At 43.6% G+C, this 21,629-nt stretch overlaps 1 protein-coding gene across 1 annotated transcript in view; it reads right to left on the bottom strand.

The window, feature by feature from the left end:
• Positions 1-21,629, bottom strand: part of AMFR (autocrine motility factor receptor) — a 487,879-nt gene that overhangs the window by 372,587 nt on the left and 93,663 nt on the right. Inside the window, exon 4 of the mRNA XM_069215844.1 lies at positions 4,054-4,206. Coding sequence (XP_069071945.1) covers positions 4,054-4,206 — 153 coding nt within the window. The remainder of the gene's footprint in view (positions 1-4,053; positions 4,207-21,629) is intronic.

Below are 21,629 nucleotides of genomic sequence, written 5' to 3'. Positions count from 1 at the left end.
TTAAAAAAAAAAAAAAATTAAGGTCTGATACAGGGGTGATGTTTTCTGTCTTTAGGATTATAAGGTATTGTCTTTGCATCAATAGTGCTTACATTTGCTTCAGGTAAACTGCCACCCCTTTATTAACTCCAATTGAGTATGGTCTGCAGAACTGTGCTAATGTGCTGCAAATCCACTGCCATGGCCTTGGGGGAGGGGAGGGAATGGTAGCAGAGTCTAATTTGTAAAATAATATTACAAAGTTTGACTCAAAAGCCCATATCCTGGTTAACGAAGGCCAGGGTGCCAAATACCGAATTTGCTTGAGTCCACCTGTTGCCTTTTTATTCTTCCAGACACTCCTGTAGTGAATCCTAGTTTGTTTTAATGGGTTACAGGAGTTAGCCTTGCCTTTGGCTTGCAGACTCGTGCACGAGTCACCTAGTGACTTTTACCCTACTTAGCTTGCTCTGTTTTAGCGCATTTATTTAATTAAATCTTTTAAGATGGCTGCCTTGATTTTATTTAGGCCCATGTTTTAGTTAGCGTTATCAGTGCCACTGCGCTAAGGCGTCACTATCAACCGACAAAGATAAACAAACTGTAGGTGTTCACTTGAGGTACTTTCCCTTTCCACGCTTTCAAGGGAATTGTTTATATAAATCACCATCCCAAGCATGCTTCGTTATCTATTGTTTGGGAACAGACCTACGTCAGGGGTCCAAGTAGATCTGTATAAATACTCCTCACTTAAACAGACAGTCAGAGGGATCCCGACCAGATGCCTTCGCTGCTATTGATGCTGCATGTCGCCTTGGTGTTGACCCAGTCTTCGTGTCCCTACGGAGTCTGAGCTAGAGACCTCATTCCAAGGTAACAAGGTTTGGGGGCTCTTCTCATGGACATGGCATTGGCAGATTGGGTTTAACACGCCTAGCTCTCTTCTAGGTTAGGGATTAGGTACATGACCTTAGGGTATTAGGACATATCCCATACTTTATGTCTTTCTACGTTATTGCCAGATGGTGGAGGTCTTTGTATTAATGACTCTTATCTTTACCATTCTGTTTCTTGCATTGTTCATTATCCTAATCATTGCAGCCCATGCAACTTATCTCAGATTGCAGTTTTGCTAAAATAAAACCTATTGAAACTTTACTGCATCTTCTTCATTGCCTGTGTTTGATTGAGACATGTTGTTATGTGAGAAAGGGGTAATCTGAGTTTAACCATGACACTCCCTGAGATGTCACACTCTTGAGCCAATGGCTCAATGGTAAAGGCTGTCACAAATCACCTTTTACTGTTTGAGTATTTGGTGAGGTGCTGCTTGTGATCCGGGAAGGTTGGAACGACAGTTGTGACTTGTTGTAGGACTGCATAGTCGCCTACAAACGTAAGTACTGTCATCCTTAAACCGGCAGTCTTGCCTAGAGTAAGAGTCCAGCTACGACACTCCATGCCTCTTTATCTCTTTCTTGAAGATTCTTTTTCATCCCTGTTTCTCCTCTGGTCTCCTCTGTTTTAACCCTCTTTCTTGTAGTCCCTCATGTACTCTCTTGTGTTTTTCTCTTTTGCTCTGGATCAAAGTGTTGGTCCCCAAAAATGAGGGCAGGTGAGCCCCATCTGCACCATCAGGTCAAATTGAGTACTGCTGAGGCTAAGCACAAGAGTTAATCTGCTGCCTTTCCACGTGGTCTGTCACCCCTCTCTTTGCTAAAGACACAGTCAAATTCATCAGCTCAAAGAACGTGAATGCTTGTTTACAGAATAAAAGCTCATATGATGTAAGAATATTAGCAGCCCTTATATATTCATTTGAAAGTCCAGAGTTCTCCTCACAGATCTGGAATGGGTAGCACTATTACCTTACCGCTCCTGATTCACCCACTGGAATAGGTCTTGCATCATAACCACTAGCAAGGAGGACAATACTATGGTACTCTTGGCAACTGAAAAAATAGCACATTCAAGTAGGGAGGGAGGGCTTCAGCTTGTCTATGTTCATAGTGAAATGTGTTGCACTGAGGGGAGAGTGACATTTTATGCCTTCCTTGACCTCTGCATGGCCCTTCACAATGAAGACAGAGTTTTGTGGTATTATTCAGGTTTCTAAAATGACAAGCGGATATCATGGTAAGAGCAACTTCTTATATGTGCTGTCCAATATTGCACATGTCTTTGTATGAAATGAAAAAAGTAGTAGCGATCGCAGGTCTGTCCTGCTCAAAACCTTTGCAGTCAGTTCTGAAGTACAGGCACTGTATGGTGCAGAATTGAGATGTTATGCAAGTGTAAGTCTTTAGCCCTCCATCAAACCAGCCTTTTGAGGAAATTCAGCAAGTCCCTCATCAACATCATTACAGTTATTGATATCAGAGTCTGTAGAAGAGATTTGTGTTCCATACAGCTGTTTAAAACCAGTTTTATTCTGGGCAAGACTAATACTGCAGACCCAGTAAGGGTTGTGGGATCTACCATTAAATTCTAAGTCTGTCCATTTGGCCTGGGTTGCCAAAATGCATACAACGCATGTAGAGATTGGCCTTCCTGCAGATGCATTAAGAAATCTACATTGTCTCTCGCTACAGCTAGGCTCTGGGACAAAATTATAATTGAAAAACGAAATGCCACACATACCTCTTCTTTAGGCCCAGAATATTTTTGCCACTAATGTACTGTGGGAGACAACTTATTGTGATCAAATGTAGCCAGTTTTCATAAGATATCTACAGTTCCGTTTGGAAACTCTGTCGCTATTTAGACGTACAGTAAGATGACTACAAGCACTACCATTCGCATTTCTGGCACAGTCGAGGACGAAATGCATTTTCTCCTTTTCTGATTAAAACCACTGCCTTAGAATTTAAAGTTACAAACAGGAGGGGTGTTCTTCATCTCTGAAAATACACTGAGCATGCTAACTTATAATATGTACTGCCGATCGTATCTGGCGAGCGTGGAAGCCGAGGAAAAAATAATTATCATTTGGAAAAGAGTTCAGTTTTCTGACGACCGGGTGTGAATGGTTTATGCAGACGTCCAGACAGATTTTTTGAGTAACTAAGACTTAGAATGCTATTTATCTACTGAGTTCTTTTTAAAGAAAAAGAAAAAAATAATAATAATAATTTTACGTGGAATGCAATTTTATATATATATATATATATATATATATTTTTTTTTTTTTTTTTTCATTAAGATCTGTAAATGCCTTATTGCACTAATATTGTTCTGTTAACTTTTTATGCTGAAAGAAAAGTTTATGGTTTTAATTAACTAATAAACTTATGTGTTATTCAACACTGAGTTGAAAATGTAAAATGATTGCTTCATTTTTTTACGATGATTTGTGTTGAATATTCCAACTGATTTTTTATGACTGTGTTTGTACTCTGGGCATTTCTTATCTTAAGCATTGACCACTACTACTGAAAGACAGGAAATATCTTCTTTTTAAGGTTGCATTTTAAATACAATATGTATATTAGTGGGAGCCATGCTCAATTAATTTCATATTACTAATAGCTCAATCTGCAAATACGTTGTTAGTGGTTGAGATTTCCACGTGTCACCTAAACAACGATGGTAACTGCTAGAAGTTTCCTCTTCCGGCTTTTCTAAACCCACCTGGGTCCATTAAGTGCTATTCTTAGATGACACAAAGGGAGTGTGCAGACCAGTTGAGGAGGGACAGTAATATAACCTTGGACATAAGCCGTAAGGTGAGGGAAGGAATGTATGCTACTTACAAGGCAGGCTGCTTAGAAACACGAAGATTGTTGCTGATAAGCCGATTATTGTGTATACGTGAGCCACAGCACAAATTTATCTCCCTGCAATGTACACATGGGAACAACTGTTGGATTCAAAGATATGATATAGTATAGTATAGCCTGCTGGCATCACAACGTTCCTAAGGGTTAATCAAAAATGACGCATTGGTTATAAATTTATCAGTAAATACGAGAAACGTATGGTCTACAGTATCACACGGGAGGATTGGCAAGACGTTTGGGAGAATGTTGAAACTGGCTTAGAAAAAGAATGATAAATCATATGCCATAATGTTACCTCTGCTGCCATGAAGGACAGGGTGTGCATTCCGTGGGCATAGCCAGTCACACCACAAACGACTGCTAGTCCACAACACGACAGCAACATCCCAACCAACAGTGCCAGAACTCTGACGTGGCTAGTCATTGGGGTGGTTGGTGAAAATGACAGCTGAAAAACAAAACAAATCATGAAATATTAATAAGAACTGCATAAACAACATCAACATGTACTTAAATCCTTTCCGCATGCTGTCAACTCAGAGCACCAAATAAGTACCTATCGTAGGAAGTATTCAACACCCTGTCAGTTTGTTGCTTTCTGATATTCTGGCTTACTTAACAATTTACTAATTTTACTAGAGTACCTTCCTGTGTTAAAGTGTTGGAAAAAAATGGGAAACTGCAATTTTAAGCCATGGTATTAGCAACATTATCAATACTATTTCTAAACACGACTGTTTTTTTTAAAGGCATTCTGAAACTCCATTAATTAAAGTAAGACCATCAAAGATTGACTGAAGATGCGATCTGTACATTACTATAAAAATACAGCAAGTATTTTTAATATTTAAAAAATCTGAGAGTCAGTAACTGTTCACCTCAAATAATAACTGGTTCTTATTATATTTTGCTATAGAGCATAAACAAATAAATACCTCTTATTAGTAATGGTGCATTTTATTTCCTTAGGTTTCTATAATACATACAGCACATATGTCCAAAAAGTCTGTTTTGAGTCTAGAGACGGTGAGCATCAGTCCACCACCTCCACAAGCAATTAGACTAAAATCTGGGATCTGTTCCCTGCCTCTTTCCTCTTCCTTAATTTTAGGTTAAGGGAGCCAGAATACCGGAGTCAGCAATTAATGTACTCTCACGCCACAGATGACAATGTTAAATAACCAAATCACACTGCAGACACAAGAATGTCTTTTCATACGAATGGATCAATGATCCTATGAACAGCCCATATGTTAAGCTTCACCAAAATATTATGCTTATGAAATGCAAATAAGTAATAGGATTAAAACACCAGGATCAGTCTCAAGAGTAAGAAAGAGTGAGAGAATGAACTAGTATGATAAGCCACAACAGTTTGTAGGATACAGAATTACATGTTCCCCTGTAAATGTATGTTTGGGAATTGGTACCATACCAATGGTTATCTATCCAAATGCAAAGTTTCAAATCTTAATGAAGTATTTTCCATTTGAAGGCACATCAAACTTTAATTTCCATTGGAAATACATTGAAGTAAATAATAAAAAAAAACAACGGCAAAGCCAACAGGTTTCACCTTTGGGATCTATTGGCTCAGATTTGATGGGGGAAGGGGAGAAATAAGCTCAATCACACGACCGTCATTGGTGGTCACGTCATTCTGTGGGCTAATGCATACATTATGAGGTATGCATGTGCATTTGTCACTGCCATATGCGTGCCTATAGGATGACACAGGTCCATCTGTTTTTTTTACTTGTCCGATTTAAAATTCGGATGCCACTTAAGACAGTAAATACATTAAAAAAATATATTAAGTATGCTCAAGTGCTTTTGTTGTAGCGGAGTGCCGAGCAACAAATAGCAATGCTGCCATGCCGCCCTCCCCTCACCTTCTCAAAATTGGAACTTAACAACTTATGTTGTATTTTTTTTTTAATGCCTACTAACGGTACGGGGCAGTGGAGGAGCAGGTGGTGGAGGCAACATGAAAAAAAGGGGGGGGGGGGGACTAAAATAACAAGCAATGGCAAAGCCAATAGGTTTCACCTATGAAAACTATATTGTCTGTCATTGATTTTTAATTGGTGGGCAGCAGTTGACCTGCTGTACAACATGCCATATAGTTAAAAAAAATATATATAGTGCTATGTAACGTGGCTGGCCTTGACCACATCACAGCGTTTTTTATTTACTTTAAGTCATGTTTCACACCAGCTTAACTGCTGTGCAAAATGTAGGAAAACATTGACAAAGCTAACTGATTTTGCATAGGCGAAACCTATTGGTTTTGCCAATGTTTTTGCTATAAGCGGTATAACTGCACACATGCTAAATAAATAGGCAGGAAACATAGAAGTAGGTTACAAAAAGCACGTTAACCTTGGAAAACCACTGGTGAATTACTCTCTCCCAATAGGTTAACCGATTGTGCCCTTTCTGAAATGTTGCCCATGCGCTTTCTTTACAGCTACAGGTCCATACGACGCTACACTGAGGAGGGACTTCAGCTCGTTTCAGAGACACAATCCGCAGAAAAAAACATGTTAGCGTTTTGCAAGCTACAAGATTTTGCAGCGTATTAGACAAAAAAGAAATTAACTGACATCAAGCACAGCTCTAAGAGGTGGGAAGGGATGGGGAAAATACATTGACAGAACGCGCTTCAAACCGTAGCATTTCTGTATAACTGGTAAATTCAGAAAAAATACAAAAATGCAGCATACCCTTGCAGGACAAGCATTTCCAATGCAATAGGTCTCGCATGTGCTTGAATAAAAGCTACTGGCATTGTACATTCATAACTGGATTTTTCTTGCCACATAAATTGGTCAACCCGGCCTCATAATTTCGACTTTTCCTGCCATATAATTCCAATGGCCTTGCATAAAACTAAAGCACTTCCATTTACCCTCCTCTTCAATTTTCACCCAAAAATATTTAGCATTTATCATTTAGCATCCTAATTTTAACCTGCCATGCTAATTCCAATTGAATAACACTTTCACCACCCCACCATCAGAGTTGCCAGCTGGCTAACACAGTTCCCTAAAAAAAGACACATGACAGCCACAGAGGAGAAATACACTAGAAGGGTCATTCAAATATATCAAGTGTTTAAACAGTCATAGCGTAAATAAGGATGTTAAATTTGCCTGAATCATATAAGGAGAGATTATTAAAACATATACAATTATCATATAAACCTTTTTCAGAAATAAACTTTTGGCATTAAACTTTAATGCTCAAACCTGCCTTGAGGGAACCATAACAAAAATATAATTTGTAAGAAACATGGTCATGGTCATGTAACCATATCGTTAGCCCCTAGAGATCATAAACCATGGAAAAAAACAGGAGAAAGAAATGCAGTCTAACCATATACTTAGCCTTAGAGAGTGTTTTTAGGAATAGCGGGCCTAAATCAATGCTATCAAAAACAAGGTCTTTAAAACAAAAGTTCTATCCACGAGAAAGCTTAAAAGACACAATGGTCAGAGGGCTCATTATTTTGGGCCCCCCCACTAACCTAGTGTGGGGACCCAGAGATGATATAGACAGAAAGTGCATTTTGAAAGTAGTCCCTTTGTCCTAAGACCACCACAGGCTGAATGTTAAAAAGCTAAAATGTTATTATAGTATGTTGACTGCAATGCTCAGAACAGCCCCTTGAGAAAACCATAATAAAAATACCATTTGAAAGAAACATTGTCATGTAACCATACAATTAGCACTTAGAGAGCATAACCACATGAAAAAAGAATAGGATAAAGTAATGCAGTGTAACCATATATTTAGCCCCTAGAGGACGTAGTGTATTACATTTTTTCAAGGCTAGCAGGCCTAGTGCAATGATATTACAAACAAAGACCAATAAACATAACTGCGCCCAGGTGTAAAACAAAAGTTCCAGCCGTGAGAGAGCTTGAAAAGATAATGAATTGAGGTAGGGGTTATTATTTTGGAGTCCCCACTAACAGAGTGTGGGGACTCAGAGATGTTGTAGAAAAAAAGAGCACATTGTGGTCAATGATTTAAGGGTGGTCCCACTGTCTTAGGACCACCAGAGACTGATTTATGAGCAAAAATGTTTTGTAAAAGTAATGCCCTGCAAAGCATCATGGGGCACGTTTCCATGCCACAAATATTTTAGTATGTTGATATGACTGTAATGCTTAGGAGAACCCCTAGAGAACACCACAATGAAAACAGCATTTGTAAGAATGAAAATGTCACTTACCCAGTGTACATCTGTTCGTGGCATCAGTCGCTGAGATTCACATGTTCTGCACAGCTCGCCATCTGGTGTTGGGTCGGAGTGTTACAAGTTGTTTTTCTTCGAAGAAGTGTTTTCGAGTCACGGGACCGAGTGACTCCTCCTTCTGTGCTCATTGCGCATGGGCGTCGACTCCATCTTCGATTGTTTTCCCCGCAGAGGGTGAGGTAGGAGTTGTACTATAGTAATAGTGCCCGCGCAATGAAATGTGTAAGTATGTACCTATTAAAGGTTTAAATAATATATATACAAATGTACAAAATTGAAGGTAACTTCTGAACTGCTACAGGCTTCCGGGGAGGTGGGTGGGCACATGTGAATCTCAGCGACTGATGCCACGAACAGATGTACACTGGGTAAGTGACATTTTCAGTTCGATGGCATCTGTCGCTGTAGATACACATGTTCTGCATAGACTAGTAAGCAGTTATTTCCCCATAAGCGGTGGTTTAGCCTGTAGGAGTAGAAGTTGTCTGAAATAGAGTTCTTAATACAGCTTGACCTACTGTAGCTTGTTGTGCGGATAGCACATCTATACAGTAGTGTTTGGTGAATGTGTGAGGCGTAGACCATGTGGCTGCCTTACATATTTCATGCATTGGGATGTTTCCTAAAAAGGCCATTGAAGCACCTTTTTTCCTTGTTGAATGTGCCCTGGGAGTAATGGGCAGTTGTCTTTTTGCTTTAAGGTAGCAGATTTGGATACATTTAACTATCCATCTGGCTATACCTTGTTTTGATATTGGGTTACCTGCATGAGGTTTTTGGAATGCAATAAATAGCTGTTTAGTTTTTCTGATGTTCTTTGTTCTGTCAATGTAGTACATTAATGCTCTTTTGACATCTAATGTATGTAGTGCTCTTTCAGCCACAGAATCTGGCTGTGGGAAAAAAACTGGTAGTTCTACCGTTTGATTTAGATGGAACGGTGAAATAACTTTTGGTAAAAATTTTGGATTAGGTCGTAGGACGACCTTATTTGTATGTATTTGTATAAAAGGTTCTTGTGTTGTGAACGCTTGAATTTCACTTACTCTTCTTAGAGATGTAATGGCGATGAGAAAGGCAACTTTCCAGGTTAGGAATTGTATTCCGCAAGAGTGCATGGGTTCGAAAGGTGGGCCCATGAGTCTTGTTAGGACCACGTTTAGGTTCCATGAAGGAACAGGTGGTGTTCTTGGTGGTATAATTCTTTTAAGACCTTCTATGAATGCTTTGATGACTGGTATCCTATACAAGGAAGTTGAATAGGTAGTCTGCAGGTATGCAGATATTGCTGCAAGGTGTATTTTAATAGAAGAGAAGGCTAGCTTTGCTTTTTGTAAATGGAGCAAGTAATTTACTATATGTTTTGGAGTTGCGTCTAGTGGTTGTATCTGATTATGATAGCAGTAACAAACAAATCTTTTCCACTTACTTGCGTAGCAGTGTCTAGTGGATGGCCTTCTGGCCTGCTTTATGACTTCCATACACTCTTGGCTAAGTTGTAAGTGTCCGAATTCTAGGATTTCAGGAGCCAGATTGCTAGATTCAGCGATGCTGGATCTGGGTGTCTGATCTGTTGGTTGTGTTGCGTTAACAGATCTGGTTTGTTGGGCAGTTTGATGTGGGGTACTACAGAAAGATCTAGCAGTGTTGTGTACCAGGGTTGTCTTGCCCACGTTGGTGCTATTAAAATGAGTTTGAGTTTGTTTTGACTCAATTTGTTTACTAGATAAGGAAGGAGAGGGAGAGGAGGAAAAGCGTAAGCAAATATTCCTGACCAGTTCATCCATAGGGCATTGCCTTGGGATTGCTTGTGTGGGTATCTGGACGCGAAGTTTTGGCATTTTGCGTTCTCTTTTGTTGCAAATAAGTCTATTTGAGGTGTTCCCCAGAGTGTGAAGTAGGTGTTCAGAATTTGTGGGTGGATTTCCCATTTGTGGACTTGCTGGTGATCTCGAGAGAGATTGTCTGCCAGTTGATTCTGGATCCCTGGAATAAACTGTGCTATTAGGCGAATTTGATGGTGGATTGCCCACTTCCATATGTTTTGAGCTAATAAGCTTAACTGCGTTGAATGTGTTCCTCCTTGTTTGTTTAGATAATACATCGTTGTCATGTTGTCTGTTTTGACAAGGATGTATTTGTGGGTTATGATTGGTTGGAAAGCTTTTAGTGCTTGAAAAACTGCTAATAATTCTAGATGATTGATATGCAGTTTTGTTTGATGTATGTTCCATTGTCCTCTTATGTTGTGTTGATTGAGATGTGCTCCCCACCCTGTCATGGAAGCATCTGTTGTTATTACGTACTGTGGCACTGGGTCTTGGAAAGGCTGCCCTTTGTTTAAATTTATACTGTTCCACCATAGAAGCGAGAGGTAAGTTTGGCGGTCTATTAACACCAGATCTAGAAGGTGACCCTGTGCTTGAGACCACTGTGAGGCTAGGCACTGTTGTAAGGGCCTCATGTGCAGTCTTGCGTTTGGGACAATGGCTATGCATGAGGACATCATGCCTAGGAGCTGTAGTATTGTTCTTGCTTGTATTGTTTGATTTGGAGACATGTGTTGAATGACTCTGTTGAAATTGTGAATTCTTTGTGGAGTTGGCGTTGCTACTTCTTTTGTCGTGTCTATTATGGCTCCTAGATATTGCTGTACTTTGCTTGGCTGAATGTTGGATTTTGCAAAGTTGACGGTGAACCCTAGTTTGTAGAGGGTTTGTATGACTTGATTTGTGTGGTTTGAGCATTGTGTGAGCGAACTGGTTTTGATTAGCCAGTCGTCTAGATACGGGAATACATGTATTTGCTGCCTTCTGATGTGTGCAGTGACTACTGCTAGGCATTTTGTGAATACTCTTGGAGCGGTTGTTAAACCAAAAGGCAATACTTTGAATTGGTAATGTATTCCTTTGAATACAAACCTTAGATATTTTCTGTGTGATTGATGTATTGGTATATGGAAATATGCGTCTTTGAGGTCTAGGGTTGTCATGTAGTTGTGTTTTTTGAGCAATGGTAACACTTCTTGTAGTGTGACCATGTGAAAGTGGTCTGATTTGATGAATGTGTTTACTACTCTGAGGTCTAGAATTGGTCTCAGTGTTTTGTCCTTTTTTGGTATCAAGAAGTACAGAGAATAAACTCCTGTGTTTATTTGTGTGCTTGGTACTAATTCTATTGCATTTTTTTGCAGTAGTGCTTGAACTTCTATCTCTAGAAGCTGTGAATGGTGTTTTGATAAATTTTGTGATTTTGGTGGTATGTCTGGAGGGAATTGCAGGAATTCTATGCAATAACCATGTTGGATAATTGCTAGGACCCATGTGTCTGTAGTTATTTCCTCCCATGCTTCGTAATATTGACCTATCCTTCCCCCCACTGGTGTTGTGTGGGGGGGGTGAGTGACGTGTGAGTCACTGCTTGTTGGTAGTGGTTTTGGGGCTTTGAAATCTTCCTCTATTCCTAGGGAATTGCCCTCCTCTATACTGGCCCCGAAAGCCTCCCCTGTACTGTCCCTGGTAGGTGGACGGTGCGGACTGTGAGGTACTAGCTTGTGTGGCCTGACCCCGAAACCCTCCTCTAAAAGGTGTTTTGCGGAAGGTGGTATAAGATCCTCTGCTCTGCGGGGAGTAGAGTGCGCCCATGGCCTTGGCAGTGTCAGTGTCCTTTTTGAGCTTTTCTATGGCTGTGTCGACCTCCGGACCGAACAGAAGTTTTTCGTTTACTGGCATGTTAAGTACTGCCTGCTGAATTTCTGGCTTGAATCCAGACGTTCTGAGCCATGCGTGCCTACGGATGGTAACCGACGTATTAATGGTCCTTGCGGCTGTGTCTGCTGCATCCATAGAGGAGCGTATTTGATTGTTGGAAATGTTTTGACCCTCCTCAACAACCTGTTTTGCTCTTTTTTGTAGATCTTTTGGGAGATGTTCAATGAGATGCTGCATCTCATCCCAGTGGGCTCTGTCGTATCGCGCTAGCAGTGCTTGTGAGTTTGCGATGCGCCACTGGTTTGCTGCTTGGACAGCGACCCTCTTCCCGGCTGCATCGAACTTTCTGCTTTCTTTATCTGGGGGAGGTGCATCCCCAGAAGTGTGCGAATTTGCCCGTTTTCTGGCAGCCCCTACCACCACAGAATCTGGTGGCAGCTGAGAGGTGATGAATACAGGGTCCGTAGGAGGCGCCTTATACTTTTTGTCCACTCTAGGCGTTACTGCCCTACTTTTAACTGGCTCCTTGAAGATCTCCTTTGCATGGCGTAGCATGCCTGGGAGCATAGGCAGGCTTTGGTAGGAGCTGTGGGTGGAGGAGAGGGTGTTAAATAAAAAGTCATCCTCTACTTGTTCCGAGTGTAGTTCCACATTATGGAACTGTGCTGCTCTAGCCACCACTTGTGAATAGGCTGTGCTGTCCTCAGGTGGTGATGGCCTAGTTGGGTATGTGTCTGGGCTGTTATCAGACACTGGTGCATCGTACATGTCCCACGCGTCTTGATCTTGGTCATCGTGGCTCATGGCGGTGTGAGCTGGCGAATGTGACGGGGTGTAAGTTGGCGAAGCCGGAGTTACAGGTGGAGGCGAGGGAGGAGGTGTTACCTTCTTTGCTGTTTGTTGCTGAGGAGCCTCTAGTGCTATAAACTGAAGTGTTCTCTTTCTTTTGACAGGTGGAAGGGTACTGATCTTCCCTGTCCCCTGCTGAATAAAGATACGCTTTTGCGTGTGATCCACTTCAGTGGATTGCAGTTCCTGTTCGAATCTGTGTTTTTTCATTTGTGAAGACATAGAATGTTCTTCAGTATAGGAGCCTGAAACTGGGTCTGTTGGTGCTTTTTTCGGCTCCGAAAACCCTGTTGTTTGTCTTTTCGGCTCCGAGGTAACCTTCCTCTTCTTTTGTGCCGAAAAATCTTGGCCTCTATGTTCTTCGGCGCCACTGTCTCGGCGTCGATCCGTGTCGACACCGAACTCTCGGTGTCGATGCTTCTCTTTAGCACTCTCTCGGTCCCGAGGAGGCTGCGTGCCGGTGTCTCGACCGGAGTCGGACGATCTCGACACTGAATGGGCCTTTTTCGGTGCCGATTGTTGGTCACCGGGAATTTGGGTTGAGCCATGGCCGGTTGGCAGTGGCGTCCCCTGGGCCTTTTTGCCTTTTTTATGTTCTGATCTCGACGTCTTACTCACAGTTTTTGTATTGTCGAGTTCGTCGGAGTCTGAATCCTGGATGGAAAAGGATTCCTCCTGTTCCTCTTCTGTCTCGAACTGTCGATGCTCCTTTGGCGTGGACGCCATCTGCAGTCTTCTCGCTCGACGGTCGCGCAGAGTTTTTCGGGACCGGAACGCCCGACAGGCCTCACAGGATTCTTCGCTGTGCTCGGGTGACAGGCACAGGTTACAGACCGAGTGTTGGTCCGTATAAGGATATTTGTTGTGGCATTCAGGGCAGAATCGAAACGGGGTCCGTTCCATCGGCGTTGTTCTCCACGCGGTCGGGCCGAGTAAGCCCCAACGGTGTGCCGAAATCTACCCCGAGGGCACCGAAGCGCTTCGATGTTCAATACGTCGTCGTATGTGTTTATCTCGAACCGGATCGCAACGATACCGTCGAAAATCTTCCGTTTTCAGCTATCTTTCCGTTCCGAAACTCGGAGCGACAGGAACACGTCCGAACCCGATGGCGGAAAGAAAACAATCGAAGATGGAGTCGACGCCCATGCGCAATGAGCACAGAAGGAGGAGTCACTCGGTCCCGTGACTCGAAAACACTTCTTCGAAGAAAAACAACTTGTAACACTCCGACCCAACACCAGATGGCGAGCTGTGCAGAACATGTGTATCTACAGCGACAGATGCCATCGAACACATGGTCATGCCCTAGAGGGCATAACCACACAAAAAGAAAATGGCAAAAACAAATAATATGTGTCTATATATTTAGCCCCTAGAGGGCATAGTGCATTACACATTTGCAGGGGTAGCAGGCCTCTAGCTATGATATTACAAACAAGGCCCGTAAGACACAAGCTATTCTCAGTTGTAAAACAAAAGTTCCCGCAATGAGAGGGCTTAGAAAGACACTGAATGGTGTGGGAGGGGTTATTATTTTGGGGCCCCAACTAACCTAGAGTGTGGGACCCAGAGATGATGTAAACAGAGCATGTTGCTGTGAACGTTTTGGTGGTGGTCCCATTGACCTAGAACCACCACAGGCTGAGTTATGAGCAAAACTGTTTTGTAAAAGTAATGCCCTGTAATGCATTATTGGTTGATTTTCCAGAGTGCAGTGAATATTGTAGAATGGGTTCTCCCGCTGTGCCGGGAGAGCTGCTTTCTCAGAGGATTTATGTTTTATGTAAAGCATTTACCAATTTCAAGAATTCTGAGGGGAGAGCCACAAGAAATTACTCTGATTAGGTAACTGTGAACTATGTGACCGGCACTCCCATACCACTGATCGAGTTCACACTGTTGTGCCTGTGAGCGCCATGGTTGCCATGTAGCATGAAGAGGAGAGACAAAAGAAAAAAAATAGTTCGCCCATGCTGAAGTATATCGGCAATCATGCAATAATCCATTTAACTGGGCAGTCTACAAGGTGTGACAAAAAAAACCTCAAGGCGGGACAAACGTAAAGCAGTTACCAATGACATCAAGTGATTTTTGAAAGGCAAGTCCAGGAACGAATGATAGTGATAGGCATGAGATGGGTGTGGTTAAAAGCCCACAATACTTAAACAGGTTGAAGCGCTTGCATGCTCAACCTAAAAAACATGGTAAAGCTGTCTCTGTCACAAACACTTGCTGCAAGTTTTGTACAGCTCTCAGGATAGCCATGTATTCAACACACACATTCTCTGCAAGCTGCCGTGTGCAAGCGCTCACATCTGATGTATGACACGGTCACAGTCTCCAAGCATCCACTGTTGGAGGCATCAATCACCATCCTGCTGCTTGCCCTGTTACAAGTAAACATTGAGAACATAGCAGGAAAAGCCATCTGATAATCCTCAAGGGGAGGAACGGGTCTCCATTGTACTTGTAAATAAAAATAAAGCAATCTATTGATGTCAATTTTTTAAGACAGAGGAGCTGGCTGCTGTAAAACATGGCTTACAGTTTTTTTAAACATGAGCTATGAGTCATGGCGCAGACAATGGTGACCGCGTCACAGTGTTTTTTTTAAACTTTAACACATGCTGCAACACAGCAGCTAGCACTACTGTGCGCCATGTCTAAACAAGCATTGGCATAGCCAATAGGTCTCGCCTTTGGGACCTTGTAAGTGTTTAACCATGCAGCACATTATCCTGGGGGCAGTGCTGCCCAGGATTGAAGATCCATACAACTGCTACACAGAACTCTAGAAAATGCCAATTGCCTTGGAGAGAGGATGTGGCATAACATTTAGAGCTGCCGACTTTGGAACTGGGAAGTGGGCTTCGGGGCTCTGTGTCGGTTCTCCCCGTGCAGTAAAAAAAAAAAAAAAAAAAAAAGACTAGAAAGCTTAAGCTTCAATCCAAGGAGGAGTTAATTGAAAAAGTACAATAATATGTAACATGAAGCAAGGCGCCGAGCCTCAAGGGCTCCAAAAGTGTATCAGGAATTAAAGTTCGTTTACACATGCATACACAGCTACATTTTGGTTGGAAAATTGAGTCAGCTGAGTGTGTTTCGTGGACATGAGTCAAATGCCCTGAAAGGAACCATTGCCGATGGGGAGCAGAACACTAGCAGGAAATTAATCAAGCCGAAGCAAAGGGAAAAAAAGTAGTGCGCCCACACGAACGTATATGGGCAATCATGCAATAATTCATGTAACAGGGTCAGTCTCCAGGGTGGGAACGAAACAGCCAAAAGTAAAACATTTGCAAAGAAACCAAAGGAATTTTGAAAAGCAGCCCAAGGAACGAATGAAAGTGATGGGCTTGGTGCAAGTCCACAGATGTAGATAACAGCATGTCGATAAACAGCGCATGCGAGGTACCTAGGCTCGACCTAAACATTGAGGCAACCAATAGATTTCGTACAGGCGAAACCTACTGACTTCATCAATGCTTTCTGTATTTTGCAGTTTTATGTCACGCAAATTCCACCCGAAAGTATTAAAGTGAATTTACGTGAGCACCAGTTACATTACACAAGGTTGCATTTGTTTATTTTCATAGGCACTGGGAGATTAAGTGATTTGCCTAGAATCACAGAATGTTGAGGACACGCAAAGACTTGAACCTGGTTCAACAATTCCAAACTGGCAGCTCTGCCCATAATGCCAAAACCTCTCTCCTGTGGTGGATAGGCCTAGAGTGGGGTGGACTGGAATGGACTGGAGTGATTTGAATTGGAGTGGGGGGGTTGGAGTGGGGTGGAGTGAAGTGGATTTGTGTGGGATAGATTGGATTAAGGTAGTTTGGAGTGGGGTGGATTTGACTGGAGTGGTGTGGATTAACATGTATTATATTGGATTGGAGTGAGGTGAGTTAAGGTGAATTAGACTGGATCGGTGGGATGGACTGAACTGGGGTAGTGTGGATTGGGGTGGGGTGAAGTGGGATGGAGTGGGTAGGCCTGCATTAGAGAGGGGTGAATTGGGGTACAGTGTGGTGGATTGGATTAGAGTGGGGTGAGGTGGACTGGAGAGGGGCGGAGTGGGTAGACTGGAGTGGGGTGAATTGGAGTGGGGTGAACTGGAATGGGGTGGACTGGATTGGATTGGGTTGGATTAACCTGGGTGGAGAGGAATTGAGTGACATGGATTGGATTGAGTGGGGTGGATTGGGGTGTGGTGGACTGCTTTGGGGTGGTCTAGACTACTGTGGAATGCGGTGGATTGGATTAGTGTGGGGTGGATCAAGGTGGTGTGGGGTGGACTGGATTGGGGTGGGGTGGGTTAAGGTGAATTGGATTAAGGTGGATTTGATTGGAGTAGATGACTGGGGTGAGGTGGGTAGACTGGAGTGGGTGGATTTGGTTAGATTGGATTGGGGTGGGCTGAATTGGAGTGGGACGGGATGGGGTGAAATGGAATGTGTTGGATTTGGCAGGGTGTATTCAATTGGGGTGGATTGGGGTGGGGTGGACTGTGGTGGGTTGGACTGGACTCGAGTGGGGTAGGGTGGGCTGGACTGTTATGCAATGGGTAGGATTGCAGTGAATTGGAGTTGGGTGGGGCGGAGTGGACTGTATTGGTCTGAATTAGGGTGGTCTGGAATGGTGTGGGGTGGACTGTGGTGGATTGGAATGGGACAAATTGAGATGGAGTGTAGTGAACTGGGATGGAGTGGGGAGAACTGGATTGGGGTGAAGTGGACTAGGTTGGAGCAGGGCCATCTGGAGTGTGGCGGACTGGAGAAGAGCAGACTCTTTTGTATTGGGGTGGGGCAGACTGTTTTGAACTGGAGTGGGGCAGATTGTTTTGGATTGGAGCCTGGCAGACTTTTGGATTGGAATGGGACAGATTGGAGTGGGGCGGATTATTATTGATTGCACTGGGGCAGACTCTTTTGAACTAGAGCGGGGCAGACTCTTCTGAACTAGAGCGGGGCAGACTGCTTTGGATTGTAGTGAAGCAGACTGTTTTGAATTGGAGTGGGGCAGGTTGGATTGGGGCAGGTTGGTTTGGACAGGAGTGGGCAGATTGCTTTCGATTGAGGCAGATTGTTTTGGTTTGTGATGTCAAGGATTGGAGAGGGGCAGATTGTTTTGACTGGAATAGAGCTGATGATTTTGGATTGGAGTGGGACAGATTGCAGTAGGACAGACTGTTCTGGATTGGAGTGGGGCGGACTGGAGTGAGGTGGACTGGAGTGAGGTGGATGGGATTGGGGTGGATGGGATTGGAGTGGGGGACTGGAGTCTGGCAGATTGTTTCGGATTGAGTGGGGCAGATTATTTTAGATTGGAGTGGGACAGATTATTTTAGATTGGAGTGAGGGAGATTGCTTTAGATTGGAGTGAGGCAGATTGCTTTAGACTGGAGTGGGTCAGATTGTTTTGGAGTGGGGATGACTGAGTGGGGATAATTCAGTGGGGATGATTGAGTGGGGATTGGGGTGGGGAAGAGTGGGGTGGGGAGGAATAGAGTGACATGGATTGGATTGAGTGGGGTGGATTGGGGCGGGGTGACGAGCGTGGTGGACTGGTGTGGGATGGATTGGAGTGGGGTGGATTAGACTGGTGTGGAGTGCGGTGGACTGTAATGAAGTGGGGTGGGATAAATTGGAATGGGGTGTATTAAAGTGAACTGGATTAGTGTAGATGACTGGGGTGAGGTGGGGGGATTGGAGTAGGTGGATCTGATCAGACTAGATTGGAGTGGATTAGATTCAAATGGGATGGATTGGAGTGGGGTGGGGGGGTTGGACTGGAGTAGGGTGGGTAGGAGTGTGGTGAACTGTAGTGGGTGGACTGGCTTGGTCTGGATTAGGGTGACAAACAGTTAGAAGCACACCTGCCTAACATCCCAGCAAATAATCTGCCCCATTGCATCATGATAAATGTAGTTTCCTCAAAAAACGAACTCAGTTACTTTTAAATATTTCACCTCTAAATAGGTGCAGCCTTTGCTGTGCATCTCTGGACACATGTGTTTCTGGGTTAAACCCTTCTTCAGCAGAGAACAAATTTGCGGGGTGCTGGAAATGCTGCCATTAATCATCCGGTTTCAATACCTCTTCACTGGCATGCCGGTGCCTGCGGTGCCTGCTCCAGAGCTCGTCAGCCCAGTGGCTCAAGGGAGCCTTTTTAAAGTCACAAACAGTTAGGAGCACACCTGCCTAACATCCCAGCAAATAATCTGCCCCATTGCATCATGATAAATATAGTTTCCTCAAAAAACGAACTCAGTTACTTTTAAATATTTCACCTCTAAATAGGTGCAGCCTTTGCTGTGCATCTCTGGACACATGTGTTTCTGGGTTAATCCATTCTTCAGCAGAGAACAAATGTGCGGGGTGCTGGAAATGCTGCCATTAATCATCCGGTTTCAATACCTCTTCACTGGCATGCCGGTGCCTGCTCCAGAGCTCGTCAGCCCAGTGGCTCAAGGGAGCCTTTTTAAAGTCACAAACAGTTAGGAGCACACCTGCCTAACATCCCAGCAAATCTGGATTGGGGTGGACTGGAATGGTGTGGGGTGGATTAGAGTGGGATGAATTGGGATGGACTGCAGTGAACTGGGCTGGAGTGGTGCCAGCTGGAGTGGGGCAGACTGGAGAAGAGCATACTGTTTTGGATGGGAATGGGGCAGATTGCTTTAGTTTAAAGTGGGGAAGATTGTTTTGGTTTGCAGTGTGAAACATTGGAGTGGAGCAAATTGTTGTGGATTGCAGTGGGTGCAGAGTGGTTTCGGGCACATTGCCTTGAATTGGAGTGGGGCAGATTGTTTTGAATTGGAGTGGGGCAGGTTGTTCTGGACTGGAGTGGGGCAGATTGGAGTGGGGCACTATGCTTTGGACTGGAGTCGGCAGATTGTTTTAAATTGAAGTGGAACAGACTGTTTTGGAATGGAGTAGGCACATTGTTTTGCATTGGAGTTGGCAGGTTGAAATGGGACAGATTGCTTTGGACTAAAGTGGGGCAGATTGTTCTGGACTGGGGTATGGCAGGTTGGAGTGGACATACTGTCTTGGACTGGAATGGGGCAGAGTGTTGTGGACTGGAGTGGGGACACTTTTGCATTGAAGTGGGGCAGACTGTTTTGGAATGGAGTAGGCAGATTGTTTTGGATTAGACTGGGACAGGTTGGAGTGGGGCAGATTGTTTTGGTTTGGATTGGGGCAAATCGGGAGTGGGGTGGATCGCGCTGAGGAGGTTTGGATTGCAGTGGGGCGGATTAGAATGGGGTAGATTGTTTTCGATTGGAGTTGGCAGATTGTTTTGGACAGAAGTGGGGCAGATTATTTTAAATTAGTGTAAGGCAGATTGTTTTAAATTAGAGTGGGACAGATTGTTTTGGACTGAAGTGGGCAAGTGGAATTGAGCAGATTGGTTTGAACTTAGTGAAGCATACTCTTTTGGATTGGAATATGGCAGGTTGGAGTGGGGCATATTGTTTTGGACTGGGATGGGGCAGATTGCTGTGGACTGGAGTTGGCACATTGTTTTGGAATACTGTACTGGAGTGAGGCTGAGGTTTTGGATTGAAGGACGACAGATCGGAGTGGGTGGGTTGGAGTACTGTAGAGTGTTGGACTAGGATGGAGTGGGGTGGACTAAACTGGAGTGTGGCAGGCTGGAGTAGGGCAGATTGTTTTGGAGTGGGGCAGATTGTTTTGGATTGTAGTGGGGTAGACAGCTTTGGACTGGAGTGGGACGGGTTGGAGTGGGGCAGACTGCTATAGATGGGAGTGGGGCAGATTGTTTTGGTTTTCTGTACTGGAGCGGTGCAGGTATTTTTTGGATTGGAATGTGGCACAATGTTTAGGATTGGAGTGGGAGAGATTAGAGTGTGGTGGTTGGGAGGATTGGAGTCTGGTGGACTGGAGTGAATTGAGGTGAGTCGTTTGGATTGGAGTGGGGCAGATTGGATTGGAGTGGGATGGGTTCAGGCATAATGCACAATTATGTGTAAAAGTATAATTTCGAAAATTACACAATGTTGCTTTGCAAAATTTGAACAAGTTAGTAGTCATCTTCTGAGATCAGCGCCCACAAGCAAAAACTAAACATGAGTACAAAGTGGGAAGAGATTTGGCAAAATAAAAAGTTAACTATAGAAAATACAACTTTTCCAGTTTCTTTTTGTCCTGCTGGGCATGTTTTTGCCAGTCACAAGCCTTCTGTTTGCAGGGCACTAAAAGTAAAAAATAAAATTTAAAAAAAAGCATTTGCAATGCAATAGGGTCTCGCATTTCTCCGACGTAAAGCTATTAGCACTTGTAAACTCCCAACCGGACTGTTCTTGCCACATTAAACGGAAAAAAACAAAGCGATCGCGCTGCTACAGTCCACTCGTACAGACAGTTAAAGACAGCATGCAGGTAGAAAAAAAAAATGCAAAAAAAGAGCGCGATCCAGTTCACTCGTAATTAAACCTATCGGCAAAAGTGCAATTATGTACGTAACCGGCAAAAGTGCAATTAACTATGTAACAGGGTCAATGTCATGCAAAGCGCTTGATTTCTGCCAAGCGAGACCGCGCTGCGAAAAAAAGATAAAAAGTAGTCCACAAACGTGACGGGAAATGGCGAGCCTTGCATGTTTTCAGTACTTGGTCATTGCGCTCGAGGAGGGCTAACCACCGGAAAAGGCATGACTTATGTGTGCCTTCCACTAATGAAAGCAAGCAGATTTTGAAACGCAAGCCCACAAACCAATGAAAGACACTGACGTAACATGGACGGGGCTCCGAGCCCTTTTCTATCTACTAAAGCATCTTGCAAGCGAAATGCATGCGCAAGCGCATGCAACGCAGGCTCGACCCTAAAACGAGTGCAAAGTGAGAAAAGAAGACTAGGCAAAATAAAAAAAGTTAACTATAGAAAATACAACTTCTCAAATTTGTTTGTCCTGCTGGGCACGTCTTTGCTAGTCACACGCCCTCCGTTTGCAGGACACCAGACGTTAAAAGAAAAAAAATAGAACCACACTCAATCGTGTTCGGAATAGCGTGCAGCA

This window comes from Pleurodeles waltl, chromosome 12 (genome assembly GCF_031143425.1).
Source record: "Pleurodeles waltl isolate 20211129_DDA chromosome 12, aPleWal1.hap1.20221129, whole genome shotgun sequence".
In the NCBI taxonomy this organism is placed as follows: Eukaryota; Metazoa; Chordata; class Amphibia; order Caudata; family Salamandridae; genus Pleurodeles; species Pleurodeles waltl.
This window is presented reverse-complemented; position numbering and strand designations above follow the sequence as displayed.